This window comes from Hypanus sabinus, chromosome 10, assembly GCF_030144855.1.
Source record: "Hypanus sabinus isolate sHypSab1 chromosome 10, sHypSab1.hap1, whole genome shotgun sequence".
NCBI classification, from domain to species: Eukaryota; Metazoa; Chordata; class Chondrichthyes; order Myliobatiformes; family Dasyatidae; genus Hypanus; species Hypanus sabinus.
The window spans coordinates 129,530,926-129,545,361 of NC_082715.1; the positions used below are offsets into that span (position 1 = coordinate 129,530,926).

Consider the following 14,436-nt stretch of genomic DNA (forward strand, 5'->3'; position numbering starts at 1 on the left):
AACTGTCACTGTTAAGGCAGCGGGAAGATGGGGTGAGTGTGGATGTGTAGGAAATGGAATCAGAATCAGGTTTATTATCACCGGCATGTGATGTGAAATTTGTTAAATTGGCAGCGGCAGTTCAATGCAATACGTAATCTAGCAGAGAGAGAAAAATAACAATAATAAATAAAAAAACAAGTAAATCAATTACGTATATATTGAATAGATCTTAAAAAGTGCAAAAACATACTTAAAAAAAAAGTGAGATAGTGCTAAGATGTGGTGGAGGAAGGGAACCCCCATTTTTCTTTTGTAGAAAGAGGACGTTTCTGATGTCCTGGTAAGGAAAGCCACATCCTGAGAGCTGATGCGTGCAGAAGAAGGAACTGAGAAAAAGTAATTGTATTTTTATTGGAGACAGGACGGGAAGAGGTATCGTCATGATAACCGTGGGAATCAGTAGGTTTATAAAAGTTGTAGGTTGACAGTTTGCCTCCAGGGATGGAGGTAGTGAGATTGAAAAAGGTAAGGGAGGTGTCAGAAATGGGCCAAGTGAACTTCAGCTAATCCATCTGTCTTTGTTTATTATAAGAATACTGTAATGTGAATGTAAATCTCTTATCACACAGCTCTCCCAGTTACCCTGATGGTTTACCCTTTACTCACTGGAATCTAAAAGAATGGGCGGGGGGGGGGGAATCTCATTGAAAGCTATCAAATGTTGAAATTTATGGTAACTTAGCAGGGCTTCGGGATGTGGGTTGAAATTGGATCACCTGGAAGATGTCCCAGCACCCAGGACATCTTTGAAGGGGTGATGCCTCAAAAAGGTGCCATCCTTTGTTAAGGACCCCCATCACCCAGGACATGCCCTCTTCTCATTGTTACCATCAGGGAGGAGGTATAGGAGCCTGAAGGCACACACTCAGATTCAGGAACAGCTTCTTCCCCTCTGCATTCTGATTTCTTAATGGACATCGAACCTATGAACACTACCTCACTTTCTTTCCCTCTTTTTTTGTAACACTTATTTAAGTTTTTAAATATATTTGTGTATGTGTGCTGTAATTTATAATGTTTTTGTTATGTATTGCAATGTATTCCTGCTACTTAACAACAAATTTCACAACATATTCCAGTGATAATAAACCTGATTCTGAAGCCCATGTGGTAATGGGACTCCTCATCAAGGTCGGGATGGAAAGTAAGAAATGAAGATTAGCCTTATTTGTCACAGTATTGTGGTGGAGGGAAGCTTTGGATAAGTAAGAGTCTTTTAAAAGTTGATTAGTCACTGAGTCCAAATGAAAAGTGTCCCAGGCTGTTAGATGAAGACAGGGAAAGAGCCCTGGCCATCAAGTTTCAATCCTTCCAAGCTGCAGGAATGGTGCCAGAGGATTTTAGTACTGGGAATGTTTTGTTTGAAGGTGATAAGGATAAATGGAGAAATTGCAGGCTAGTTAGATGAACCATAAAATCGTTGGATTCAATTCAAAGGGAACAGTATAATGCTTTATTGCTAAAGGTACAGATAATTGTAGGAGTCAGCATGAATTTGTTCAGGGACGGTCACGTCTGACTAAAGCATAAAATGCTGGAAAAACTCAGTAGATCAGGCAGCACCTGTACGAAAAATAAATGGTCAACTTTTCTGATCTGCGTTCCTTTGTCAGAACTTTGGAAACTTCATGAGCTAAAGGAGGTGGAGAAGGGGTGTGTGCATAACAAAAGGAGTGTCTGTAAAGAGCTGGGAAGTTGATTGGTAAAAGAGATAAAAGGCTGGAGAAGGGGGAATCTGATAGGAGAGGGAAGGAGGTTATGGGCAGGTAGGGAGATGAAGGGGTGGGGGCAATTACTGAAGTTGGAGGAATCGATACGGGAATGCAAGGGGGTGTCTGTCACAATGGTGATGATCATCAGCATATAGGGCTTCTTGGCTGTGTAACGAGTTGTTAATGGTGAGCTGGTGCCTCTGGCTTGGCGCACTGGGCTTGGGATGAGAAAAAAACTCGGCCAACATGAATACAAGAAAACTCCGATTGGGGAAAAAATGCTGGAAAATCAAAAATACTGGAAAATTTTAAATGCTTCAATGGTGAAGCAGCATAAGTGGAAATAGAAGTAACTCACCACTTCGGATGCGGGACCTTCCATCAGAGCTGAGAGAGAAATGTTAATCTAGATAATGGAGAAATGTGGGTGAAACCCAAGGAATTTCTCCGAGGTAGGTGGGATAAGGTTCAACTGCTAGGCCTGTGTAATATGTTACTAATGTGGTTCTGGTATACAGCGACATGCCCAGCAGGCACAGAGAGGGGAAGAAAGAAGGCAGACAGACAAAAATACGGTGGCTATATACACGAGAAAGATGCTGGAAATCCAGAGCAACACGTGCAAAATGCTGGAGGAACTCAGCAGGTCAGGCAGCATCTATAGAAATGAATAAACAGTCAACACTTTGGGCCGAGACCCTTCTTCAGGACTGGAAAGGAAGAGGAAATTTATAAAAAAAGTTGGGGGAGGGGAAGGAGGCTAGTTAGAAGGTGATACATGAAGCAAGGTGGGTAGAAAAGATAAAGGCTGGAGAGAAAGGAATTTGATAGGAGAGGAGAGTGGACCATAGGAGAAAGGGAAGGTGGAGGGGACCCAGGGGGAGGTGATAGGCAGGTGCGAAGAGGTAAGATCCCAGAGTGGGGAATAGAAGAGGGAAAATTTTTTGTAGCAGGAAGAGAAATTGATATTCATGCCATCAGGTTGGAAGCTACCCAGACGGAATATAAGGAGTTGTACCTCCATCCATGGGGTTGCCTCATCTTGGTTGTTATTTAGACCGAAAGATGGAGCATATCTAAAGTTACAGCAAATTCAATATCAAGTCTGGAAGGCTTCGAGGTGATGTTTCTTGAGTTTGCTTTAGGATCTTGGTGTAGCAGTGCAGGAAATGACATAGTAAGATCAGGTCAACAGGAAGTTCAGGGTCATTTCTACGGTCTGCGTGAAGGAGCTCCAGGGAGCGATCACCCAGTCTACATTTGTCTTCTCCAGGGGAGAGGAGGGCATTTTGTGAATACTGAATTATCCTGGGCTGGAAGAGGCACAAGTACATTGCTGCTTTGCCTGGAAGGAATGTTTGTGGGAAGGAAGAGGTAGAAGGACAAAGTTGGCATCTCATGGAAAATGCCGCATATTGATAGGGAGGGATAAGAGCAGATGACAGAGCCGTGAACGGAGTGATTCCTGTGAGGTTTTGAAAGGGGAAGGGATCTAATAGTGGAACCTTACTGGAGCTTGTGGAAATTGCCAAAGATGACCTGTTGAATGCTGAGGCAGTTGATATCGATGGCAAGGACTAGGGAACCTCTGCCTCCTGTTCTTGTTCTGCCTGAGGGAGAATGGGTGAGGACAGAGTTGGGGGAAATCAACGAGGCTCGGTCAAGGGCTCTGCAGGGGGGATGTCATGGTTCAGGATGGAGGAAGACAATTCAGAGTCATTCATGTGAAGTTTGTCATCATTGGAGCGAGTTTAGTCTGCTTGGTCAGGTCTCTCTCTCTTGCCATTCACAAGTTGTTACACAGACCAGAAATATTAATGTATTATAGAATATATAGCATGAAAATGGGACCTTCTGACTAGTCCTGCTCTCCTTACTAATGGTTGCTCATGTTTGGCCCATGACCCTCCAAGCCTCTGTCCTCTATGCATCTCTGCAAACACCTCTTCAGTGTTGCAATTGAACCTGCCTCTACTGCTTCCACAGGCAGCTCATTCCAGCTACCCACTATTCTCTGTGTAAACAAGTTACACAGAAGTTTGTGTTTTTTGTTGTTGAGTCGTATAACACGGGCGGTTATGGTTGTTCCATCACCAGGGTTGTTCTGGCAAATTTTTCTACCAAAGTGGTTTGCCATTCTCTTCTGAGAGAAGTGCAAGGAGTTTTAAATCTCTTTGATCTTATTTTTGTATGTGTATCCTGGGGAAAAGACACCTCATGTTTTTTATAAACTTCTGTGGTCATCCCTCATTCTCCAGCTCACCAACACGGTCAACCTTTCACCGTAACTCGGGCAGAATCGTTCTGCACCTGAATATACTAACACTATCGATGATTCTCATGATCAGTGTTAACCGAGGTAATAAGCACATGCGACATTCCATAACTATGCCTTGTAGCCCAGAATGAGCTTGTGGCACAGCGATGACTTAATAGCAATAATGATGAACGTGATACTTCCTTCAGAGGGACTGAAGGATGTTTACCAACATCGAGGAAGCTTAAGGCTCACAAGTATCGCTGTTTCAAGGGCAAATAAAGAGTGGGTGGCGATGGATATCTTTCCACCGTGTTTGCTCCAGGTCAAAATCCAAAATAATCTGCGCAGGAATGAAGTAAAAAGTGATGTAAACACCCTACGAATAGAAAGTGATGTTTGTACAAAACAAACGTCGCCTCTAGAGGCAGAATAGTCAATGAGAGCTCTACTTTTGATGTAGTGTGTGTGGATTTTAAAAAGGCTTTTGAGGTCCAACATGGCAGGCTGTTTAAATAAAATAAAGACCATTGGAGCCAGTGGGGTGTAACAGGTTGGATCCGAAGTTGACTCGGTGACAGGAAGCAAAAGATAATGGTTGACACTTTTTATTACTGCTAGTGAAGTTCCATGAAACTCAGTCCTCTGGCCCTTACATATTATAGATTAGTTGTTTTGTTGTGCAGGCACGGTGAAATGATAGAGACATGACAAGATAAAAGCTTTATATTACAGGGAGACTCAAAGTTCAAAGTATATTTATTATCAAAGTCTGTACGCAGTGTACAAATCTGAGATTTATCTTCCTGGAGACAGCCAAGAAACGCCATGAAACCCGTTCAAAGTAACCGTCAAAAACCCAATGTGCAAAAGGAAGCACAAATCACGCAAATAGCAAAGAAAAAAAACAAGCGGATGACACCCAGAATATTAAACGTCAAACAGCAGAGTCCTTGAAACAGTCCAGGAATGTTCAGTGTAGTTCAGTTCAACTTAGGGCAGTGTCATTCCTTGACTGCAGGCCGCAGAGCTCACCCGCCCTGGAAAATTGCGCAAAATAGCAATTTTTAAACAATAACCAGGAACACATAACATGAACTGCAGAGTCCTCTAAGTACGAGCCCAGACCGCAAATCGTGGCGATGACACCTTCCCCAAGACTCCTATACCTTCCTCTGGCAGCAGCGAGTGAGAGGGAGGGAGGGCGAGACGGAGCAAGACGGAGATTCAAAGATTCGGACGGCACTGAACACCTGCTCGCCTTCTGCTCCCGTCCTCATTGATGTCAATCTTGCCCGGCAGGTCGGTCGAGAATTGGAGCCGATCACGGATTCATGCTCCAACATTACTCCTCGCCCTCTGTCCTCAAGAAGATGTGGAGAGTTTGGCAGCAGAGTAGCCAATGAGATTCAGTCTGGAGAAGTGTGTGAGTGAGTGTAGTTGAGGAAATGCACTAAGGCTGGAAAAGGTGAGGCAATACGTGGAGGAACAGAATAGACGTCCACACGTCCTTAAAAGTATGATGGCAGGTTGAAAAGGGTGGTTAATGAGAAAGCTGGAAGTGTTCACTTCTATGAGCTGAGGCTATGGCAGAACTTGAGGATGCTGGAACAGTTTTCCGAATGACCTGCTTCTGTTTCGTGTGTTTGCTGTCATTCAGTGCTTTCACAAATGCCCTGCTTTTTTACCGTACACCATGATCAAGTGAATGGTGCAACTGTTTGAAGTAATTTCACCCCACATTAGGGGCACAGTAAGTTAGTGGGCTCATAGATATATGTATTTTGGAGCACGCATTGAGGTTGTTGTGTAGCGAAAGGAATGTACCACCTCACCAACAACCTTTCCACCCAGCACTTTGCCCCCAACTATGAGGGAGTCTGTGGCGACCATATTGACTGTATCAATTGCTTCAGAAGGCACAGAATGGAAGCGGGCTGCCTGTGAAGTTGGGCCAATTTCACTTGTTCTCCTGCTATGTTCAATCCTCCCTCCGCAGCACTGAGGGTCTGAGACTGCCCTGGCTGCTGTGCTTCATGTCTGCGCGCTTTGTGGCGATTTGCTCCACTGATATGATGAACTGAGGCCAAGGCTTTGGGCCTTCTCTGGGCTTTCGGATCTAAGGACTCCATTTGGTTCGGAATGCTGTTACTCACTTCTTTTCCTAGCATGATCTGCGATTTTTCTCTGCACATTATGTATGGGTCTTTTTTTAAAAATTGGGTTCTTTCAGATTTCTTGCTTTGTGGCTGCCTGTGAACTGACAAATCTCAATGTGTATAATTTATATGTACTTTGATAATAAAAGTAAATGTACTTTGAAGGAATAACAATACCTTGATCAATGGTCAAGAACTAAAAATATTAAATAGATCAGGGCATTGAATAAAATCTAGTCAGTAACTGGAGCCAGAGATCAATTAGATTGTTGAACGAATTCATGTTTCAGATTTGCAATTTATTATTGGATTGCTTTTATTCTTACTGGAATTGTAACTCTGATTCTTGCGGGGAATATTTATGCTGTGGTTTGCTTCCTCCCACCCCCCATCCCCAGGTCATGGATAACGTCCAGGTTGCTGTGATTGGAGCCGGTGTAATCGGAATGTCTACTGCGTTGTGTGTTGCCAAGGCCGTCTCTAACTGCTCTGTCACTGTGATTGCAGAAGAGTTCTCTCCACACACGACCAGTGACTTGGCTGCAGGAGTCCTCAGCCCACACTTCTCTCCCGGTGAGTTCACAAGGAACGAGTCCGAACCGCTGGGTTTTGGTGCAAAGCAATTGATGCGAGTTAAGAAATGGTAGATTTCCTAGGAACTGAATAATCTGTGTGGTTGCATAAGGGAACAGCTGCCACAAACTACATCTGTGTACTGCCTTGAACATCTTAAAAAATAATCCAGAGCAGAGGGGACTGCTGAATAAAATTTAACACTGAGCTATCTAAGCAAGTATTAGGAAAGGTGAATCGGGTTTATTGTCACTGGCATATGTCATGAAATATGTTGTTTTGTGACAGCAGTAGAGTGCAATACATAAAATGAAAATTACAAAAGGAAATGTATATTTAAAAATTAAATAAGTACAGGCTTCCCCCGCTATCTGAAGGTGGAGCGTTCCTATGAAACCGTTTGTAAACTGAAATGCCGTAAAGCGAAGAAGCAACTACCATTCATTTATATGGGAAAATTTTTGAGCATTCCCAGACCCAAAAAATAACCTACCAAATCAAACCAAATAACACATAAAACCTAAAATAACACTAACATATAGTAAAAGCAGGAATGATATGATAAATATACACCCTATATAAAGTAGAAATATTGTAGGTACGGTGTAGTTTCACTTATCAATATTGGGAAGACAGTGAGCCAAAATCGATTTCAGGAAAAAGAAAAGCACGTACACGCCTACACACGCACGTACACACATGCACAAACAACTGCCCGCATAAGGCTTCATGGTCATTGTAGTCTTTCTCGGGGTAAACACACGTATAAAGTGGGCGTCTTTTTTTCATAAAAGTGAAAATCCTCTTTGGTTAGCGAAATCAGGAACTAATGTAGGTCTTTTGTAACAGCGTGTTGTCGTAAACGGGGGACACCTGTAGTGCAGTAAGACAGCAAAATAAGAAAAAAATTTGAGGTTGTGTCCATGGATTCATTGTTCATTCAGAAGTCTGACGGTGGAAAGGGGGGAGAAAAGCTTTTCCTGAAACATTGAGTGTCTGTCTTCAAGCTCCCGTACCTCCTCCTCGATGGTAGCATGAGAAGAGGGCATATACTGGGGGATGGTGGTCCTCAATGATGGATGGTGTCTTTTTGAGGCATCACTTTTTGAAGGTGTCCTTGATGCTGGGGAGGCTATTGTCCGCAATGGAGCTGACTGAGTTTGCAACTTTCTGAAGCTTTTTCCGATCTCGTGAAGTGACCCCTCCATACCGGGAGGTGATGCAACCGGTTAGAAAGCTCTCCACGGTACATCTGTGGAAATTTGCGAGTCTTCGGTGTTTTACAAACCCTGTAACTGGGTGTCTTACCAGCAAAGTTAGAGGCGTCCGTTGGAGTCTGGTGATACTATTTTAACAGTATTTATTAGTAAAAATACACAAAAATAATATCAATGCAAACATACAGATAATATACATCGTTAATACTAAACCTAAAAGTATGGGTATAATAATAAGAAATAAGCTCTATCGTTGTCTAGGGGATAATGTATTGTCCGATGGAAATATATAGTTCGTTCAGTTCATCCAGGCTGCAGCTGTTGGGGACCGCTGTGTTTCAATTGTTGGAGGGAGAGAGAGATTTGGAGAAAAACTTGCCGGCTTTCCTTTATGATTTTGATCTGTCAGGTGTCTCGTTGTCGTGACCGTTCACTTGTGGCCTCTCCTTTAGCTAAACCGTTCTTCCGTGGTGAGCCCGCCACCCAGGCAAGGGAGGACGCACATGAGCCCCCACCGGCTTTCGCTATAAAACGCTGTCACGGGATTTCTAGCGTTTCTCCTGGTGCGTCTGAGGGGGCTGTTCCCCAGACCCTCTTTTATCCTTACTCACGGGGTCTCAGATGTCAATCAGGTTGGGATGATGCAATCCCTCAACCAGCCCACTCTGGTCGTCCCCTGAGGGGTTTCAATGAATAGTACAGTGCTCAATACACAATTCCACCTCCAAGAGACAATGGCCGTTATCAGTGGTTCCGTTCCGCTGATGTCAGGACACATTCCAAACCTTGTGTATTCTGGGTGTCTCTCTCTCTCATTTCCTGGGTCCCAGACCTGAAATAATAGCAATGTTGCGATTCTCAAAAAGGAGGGGGCGACTTTGTACCCTTCGGCCCCTCAGAGTTGCTTCACCTTCGTAACAGGTGACATACCAAAACTCCTCAAACTCCTGAAGAAATATAGCTGCTGTTGTGCCTTCTTTCTAATTGCATCAATATATTGGGCCCAGGATGTTGACGCCCGGGAACTTGGAACTGCTCACCCTTTCCAGTGGTGAACCCACGATGAAGACTGGTGTGTGTTCCTTTGATTTTCACTTCCTGAAGTCCACGATCAGTTCCTCAGTCTCACTGATTTTGAGTGCAAGGCTTTTTGGCGAGCCAGTGAGATTGCTGTGGGTCCATTGTGGGGATCGGCAAATTGCAGCAGATTCAGGCAGTTGCTTAGGCAGGAGTTGATTCTGACCATGACCAACCTGTCAAAGCACTTCATCAAAGCAGATGTTAGTGCATCTGGGCAATAGTCATTGAGGCATCTTGCCCCCCTCTTCTTGGGCACTGGTATGATTGTCACCCATTTGAAGCAGATGGGAACCTCTGACTGCAGTAGTGAGATACACAAAATGTAATTGAACACTCCTGCCAGTTGGTTGGCACGGGGTTTCAGTGCCCTGGCAGGTGTGCCATCAGGAGCTGATGCCTTGCGAGGGTTAACACCCTCACGCAAGATGTTTTGACGCCAGCCTCCAAGACGGTCGCCAGATGCTGCAGGGATTTGCATAGGCGTGGCTTTATTCTCAACTTTCAAAATGTGTATAACAGGCGTTGAGCCCATCTGGGAGTGAAGCATCACTGCCATTCATGGTGTTAAGTTTTGCCTTACAGGAAGTGCTGGCCAGCAAACCTTGCCAGGGCTCACGTAGATCAATTCCGTCTCTAACTTCAATTGGAATTATTTTATTTTTGCACTGAAAACAGCCTTCCGTAGGTGGTACCTGGACTTCTTGTGGTTCTGGATTACCAGCGTTGAATGCCACCGATCTAAATCTCAGCAGGTTCTGAACCTCCTGGTTCATCCACGGTTTTTGTTTTGAGTACGTTGGGTATGTTTTCAGAAGCACACACTCGTCCGTGCAGGTCTTGATGAAGCTGGTGACACCTGTGGTGTATTCCTTCAGATCCAAAATCGAATCCCCGAATATTTCCAGTCCACCAAACTCAAAGAAGTTCTGCAGGGTCTTCTCCGCCTCCCTTGACCTTTGTCCTCACCACTTGCGCTGCAGACCTCGGTCTCTGCCTGTACGCTGGGAGTAGAAGTACAGCCATGTGGTCAGACCTGGCAAAGTGCCGCTGTGGAATAGCACGGTAAGCGTTCTTGATGGTGGTGTAACAGAGGTCAAGTGTGCTGGCTCCTCTGGTTGCACAGGTGATGCGTTGGTGGTAGTTGTTCAGAGTCTTCTTCAAGCTGGCCTGGTTGAAAATCCCCTGTGGTGATAAGGGTGGCATCGGGTGGGTGGGGGGGGGGCGAGCTGTTTTGTGACTGCTGATCACGGTGCTCAGCTCCTCCAGTGCCCGCCTGGCATCGGTACACCCCTACCAGGATGATGGCGGAAAACGCCCTCAGCGGATAAAATGGACGGCACTTGACCACTTGGTGTTCCAGGCCGGGTGAGCGGGACTCAGACAGAACCAGCATGTCTGTGCACCACGATGATGGCCAGTCTATTATTGTGACTGGTCGCCCGATTGGAGGTTTTAGGGGCATTGGAACAAGGGTGACACAGGACTGAAACCCCAGAACTTTGGGTCACCATAGCCAAAGACACGGAAATGGAAATCAGATTGCTCAAGATGCCAGAATTGATCTCAGAAGATTATTGGAAGGGAGGAGCAGTCAAGGCCATGGGAGGGTTTGTCTATATAAATCAGACGACGAGGGAACATGGCTGCTCTGAAAGGAGGTATTCAGAAGGACTGGCGTGTCACGAGTGTGCCACCCAGGAGAGTGTGCCTTGTGGCTGCCCACCAGGGACAACTTTACAACAGCAAGTGAAGTGCGGAGCCCAAGTAGTCACTTTTCGGAGTAATTAACTGCCTGTAAAAATCGTCCAAATTCCATGGTTTTAAATTGGAGTCATCTAATGCAAGCCTCTTGTACTAGATTAAAGTGACTTCCTTCTACTTCTGACAAGGAAAGGGACAGAACTGGGAAACTGAGCTGATGACAGAAAACAAAGATCGTGTTCTTATATCTGCTCATGACGTCAGGTGACCATTCAGTCCATCAAGACTGTGCAGTTCTCAGGGCAATCCTACTTCTCCCGTTCCAACACTGATTTCTCTGCCACCTACTCACCATGGTAGCGTGGTGGTTAGCGCGACGTTGTTACGGCTCGGGGCGTTCCAGAGTTCGGAGTTCAATTCCGGTGCTGGTCTGTAGGGAGTCCTCGCCGTGGAATGCATTGCTTTTCCCCGGGTGCTCCAGTTTCCAAAGGGATATCAGGTGGGCTAACTGGTCATTGTAAATTGTCCCCTGATTAGGTTGGGGTTAATCGAGATAGACAGTCAATGTGCCTAAATTAAACAAAATTATTTGTAATGCAGGGAGGATGTTGTTGCAAAGATACAAGGCAATAATCCAGCAACTGGAGTTTGGTTCTGGACCTGTAGATTTTAAAACTATTGGATGTTACTCTTATTAACACTCAAGCACACTTTCCTCTTGTTTTTCATGTTATGCAGTAATGCAATTTCCTAGGGAGCTCTGCAAGTTTAAATGGAGTTGGGAAACATACAAGTTCTTTGGACCCTGACTTTGGCAAACCTATCCACGTTTCTGACACAAGCATTCGGGAATCCCATTCGGGATTCTGGCTGTAACCTGACCCATAACACTGGACAACAAATTGTTTTCAGAAGTGTTGCTTCCTCAGAATTTTTTTTAATGTTTATGATAGACTGCTTGAAGATGAACACAGATATAATTTCAGACTACTTGTATCACGTAGGAATTTGGAGAAACAACAAATTAACTTCTATTGAATATAATGTGTTTAATTGCATAATGGTGCTGATGCTTTGCAATAGTTCAACTAAGTTAAAAATATTTTGTTAATGTTTTTCATTTGTACTCAGTGTCTGAGGCTTCTCGTTTAAGTGTCCAACAATAATTCGCCAGCATTGATGGATTCTAGTTGTCCTAGTATCTTTTCTCCATGATCGCAATGTCCTGGTGAAACCTTTCACCGTGCTCGTCACTAACATCACTAAGATTTACAGGGAAGAAGTCTAAATGGGAATGCAGAAAATGAATCTTTAGTGACATGTTGGTTTTATATGCTTGAAGCATGCTTTCAACCAGCTGCATGTAGTTTAGTGCTCTGTAGATGCCGAGGAAGAATTTCAACAACTTCCTTGAATGCCTTCCGTGTGATTTTCTCCGGTCCCACTGGAAATTCTTCAAATTGCCTGTCTGATTTGTGGACCAACAAAAATGCTTTCCTTAATCTTGGCATCAGTCATTCTGGGAAGCATCTGTCTCAAATATGAAAACCCTTCATAGAAATTTTTGTGCCTGGTGATAGCAGATTCCATCCTTACAGCCCTGAACCCAATAATTGTTACTAAAACCTGTCCTGCCATGCGGCAGCCCAAGTGTGTCCAAGCATGCCTGGACAAGATGGGAAACTTTCCAGCTTACATTGTAGGCAACATTTTAATGGACTTGAATTATGAATTGAAATAATAAACATGTTTATTTAAAACTGTTGCGTGATAGGGAAATTTCATGGTGATTTTCATGATCAGTAGCACAAAATTCATATGATACACCTAAAAGTATTCAGGAAGCAAAATCTTTGTTGGCCAGTGTAATTGCAACTCCTGCCTGCAGCACATTGTGAACCTTCAGCTCTCGCCACACATCTTCTGCACCTTCTAGACCCCCAGCTGTCATTTAAGAGTAATGAGTAAGCCAGCAGGACTTCTGAACTTTGGATGCCAGATTAATCATGGTTTTATTGTTTTGAATAATTCACAAATAACGTTACTGAATAGATTGTTTACAAACATTTCTTTGGTCTTATTGGTCTTGCTGGTTTATATCTAACTGTACCTACCATGAACTTTGCATTCAGTTTCACCTTTCACCCTGTCATAAGATGTTAAAATGAAAATCAGATGCCATTGGCAAGTAAATTTAGCCAGTCCAAGACATTGCGCAATTTAGTGAAAACTGTTAACTTTTGAAACTTGCGTTTCCGCTTCTATAGAATTCCAAGACAGAGTGGTGACAGAGTTACATTCATTAATGAAGAATGTCTATTTTTGAAAAGATTGGGCTTTGTAATGATGGCAAGATGGTCAGAATTTGCTGTTTATTATGTTTCTGATAATTCTGCGGTCTGCATCTGTTCGGGATATAACTGAATGGTTTTCCATTTTAGGGTTATAAAGTTGTACAGTGCAGAAACAGGCCATTCAGCCCCCAATGCCCATGCTGACCAAGATTTCCATTTGCTTGTACGCCCCTGAACCATTCCTATCCATGTACCTGGCCAAATGCCTTTTAAACGTTGTTAACGTATCTGCCTCTGACAGCTCATTCCATATACCGACATCTTCTGAGCAGATGAGGTCTTGTGACGAGAGCTTCTGAACAAAATGGAGGCAGGCACGCTGCTGAGGGTGTACTAGAGCACTTGTAAAAGCCAGTGGAAGAAAGGGCTGATGTGTGGATAAATCGGAGATTCAAAAGTCATTAGGAGGGATCCCCACAATGTGAAAGGGCCAAGAGACCTGGTATTTTTAAATATGTATCTAACCAAGCTTCTAGATCCAGTATGTTGGGTTGAGGGTGGGTAAATCCCCAGGGCTGATGAGATGAATCCCAGGCTCACAGGTGTCAGAGGGGAAATTGCCGGGCTCTGAGAGATTTTTAGTCTTTGCTGGCTGCAGGTGAGGTGTCAGATTAACTGTGGTATCTTTATTCAGGAAAGGGAAGTGGGGATCTTCACTGAGGTTGGCTGGTGTGTTGAGTTTTTCCCAGTATTCTCTGCTTTGGATTATCATTGGCTTTTGTCCACCGTCATAGATCCTGGCCTTTTCCCAAGTGACAAGACACACATTTGTGACTGCGGAACATGGAGGGATGCTTGGGTTTGACTGATCCTGCTTTTTAAAAATATTTATTACCTTGTTGACTTCAGAGACTCCGATTAGTCGTCAGAGGCGCTGGTTTGAGGACACCTATGCCCACGTCTACTCCATTGCCCAGTCTGAAGAGGCCCCTGATGTTGGTGTGCAGTTTGTGTCTGGGTAAGGAGGCAATTTTCATTACGTTATGTAACTTGCTGCAGCTTCTCTACGTATGGTCACCTTTTGAGCTCTCACCTGTCCAATGAAATTTGAAGACAAGTTTTTGAATGCTTCCCATCTCTCTCGTAGAATGAGAAGGCCCAGGGTAGACATTTTGGCCCCTGGTGTCTGTTTTTGAAGGAGCTATCCAGTCAGTCCCATTGCTTTCCTTCCTCTTCTCCCTCGGCCCTGAAGATTTCTTTTCCTCCTTTTCTGAGTGTTCCTGATGATTTTTTTCTCTCTGTTTCTTGATAGAGCATTTCAGATCATAGCAACTCGCTGAATTTAAAGGAAATTCTTTGCATCCAACCCCAGCTCCACACTCCCTCCCCTCACCAACAACT

At 44.1% G+C, this 14,436-nt stretch overlaps 1 protein-coding gene across 2 annotated transcripts in view; it reads left to right on the forward strand.

The window, feature by feature from the left end:
• ddo (D-aspartate oxidase) overlaps window positions 1–14,436 on the forward strand; it is a 60,738-nt gene that overhangs the window by 6,241 nt on the left and 40,061 nt on the right. For both annotated transcript variants that reach the window (XM_059982942.1, XM_059982941.1), the window contains exons 2-3: window positions 6,569–6,743; window positions 13,945–14,053. In XM_059982942.1, the coding sequence (XP_059838925.1) occupies window positions 6,572–6,743; window positions 13,945–14,053 (281 nt within the window). In that variant the 5' untranslated portion in view covers window positions 6,569–6,571. The remainder of the gene's footprint in view (window positions 1–6,568; window positions 6,744–13,944; window positions 14,054–14,436) is intronic.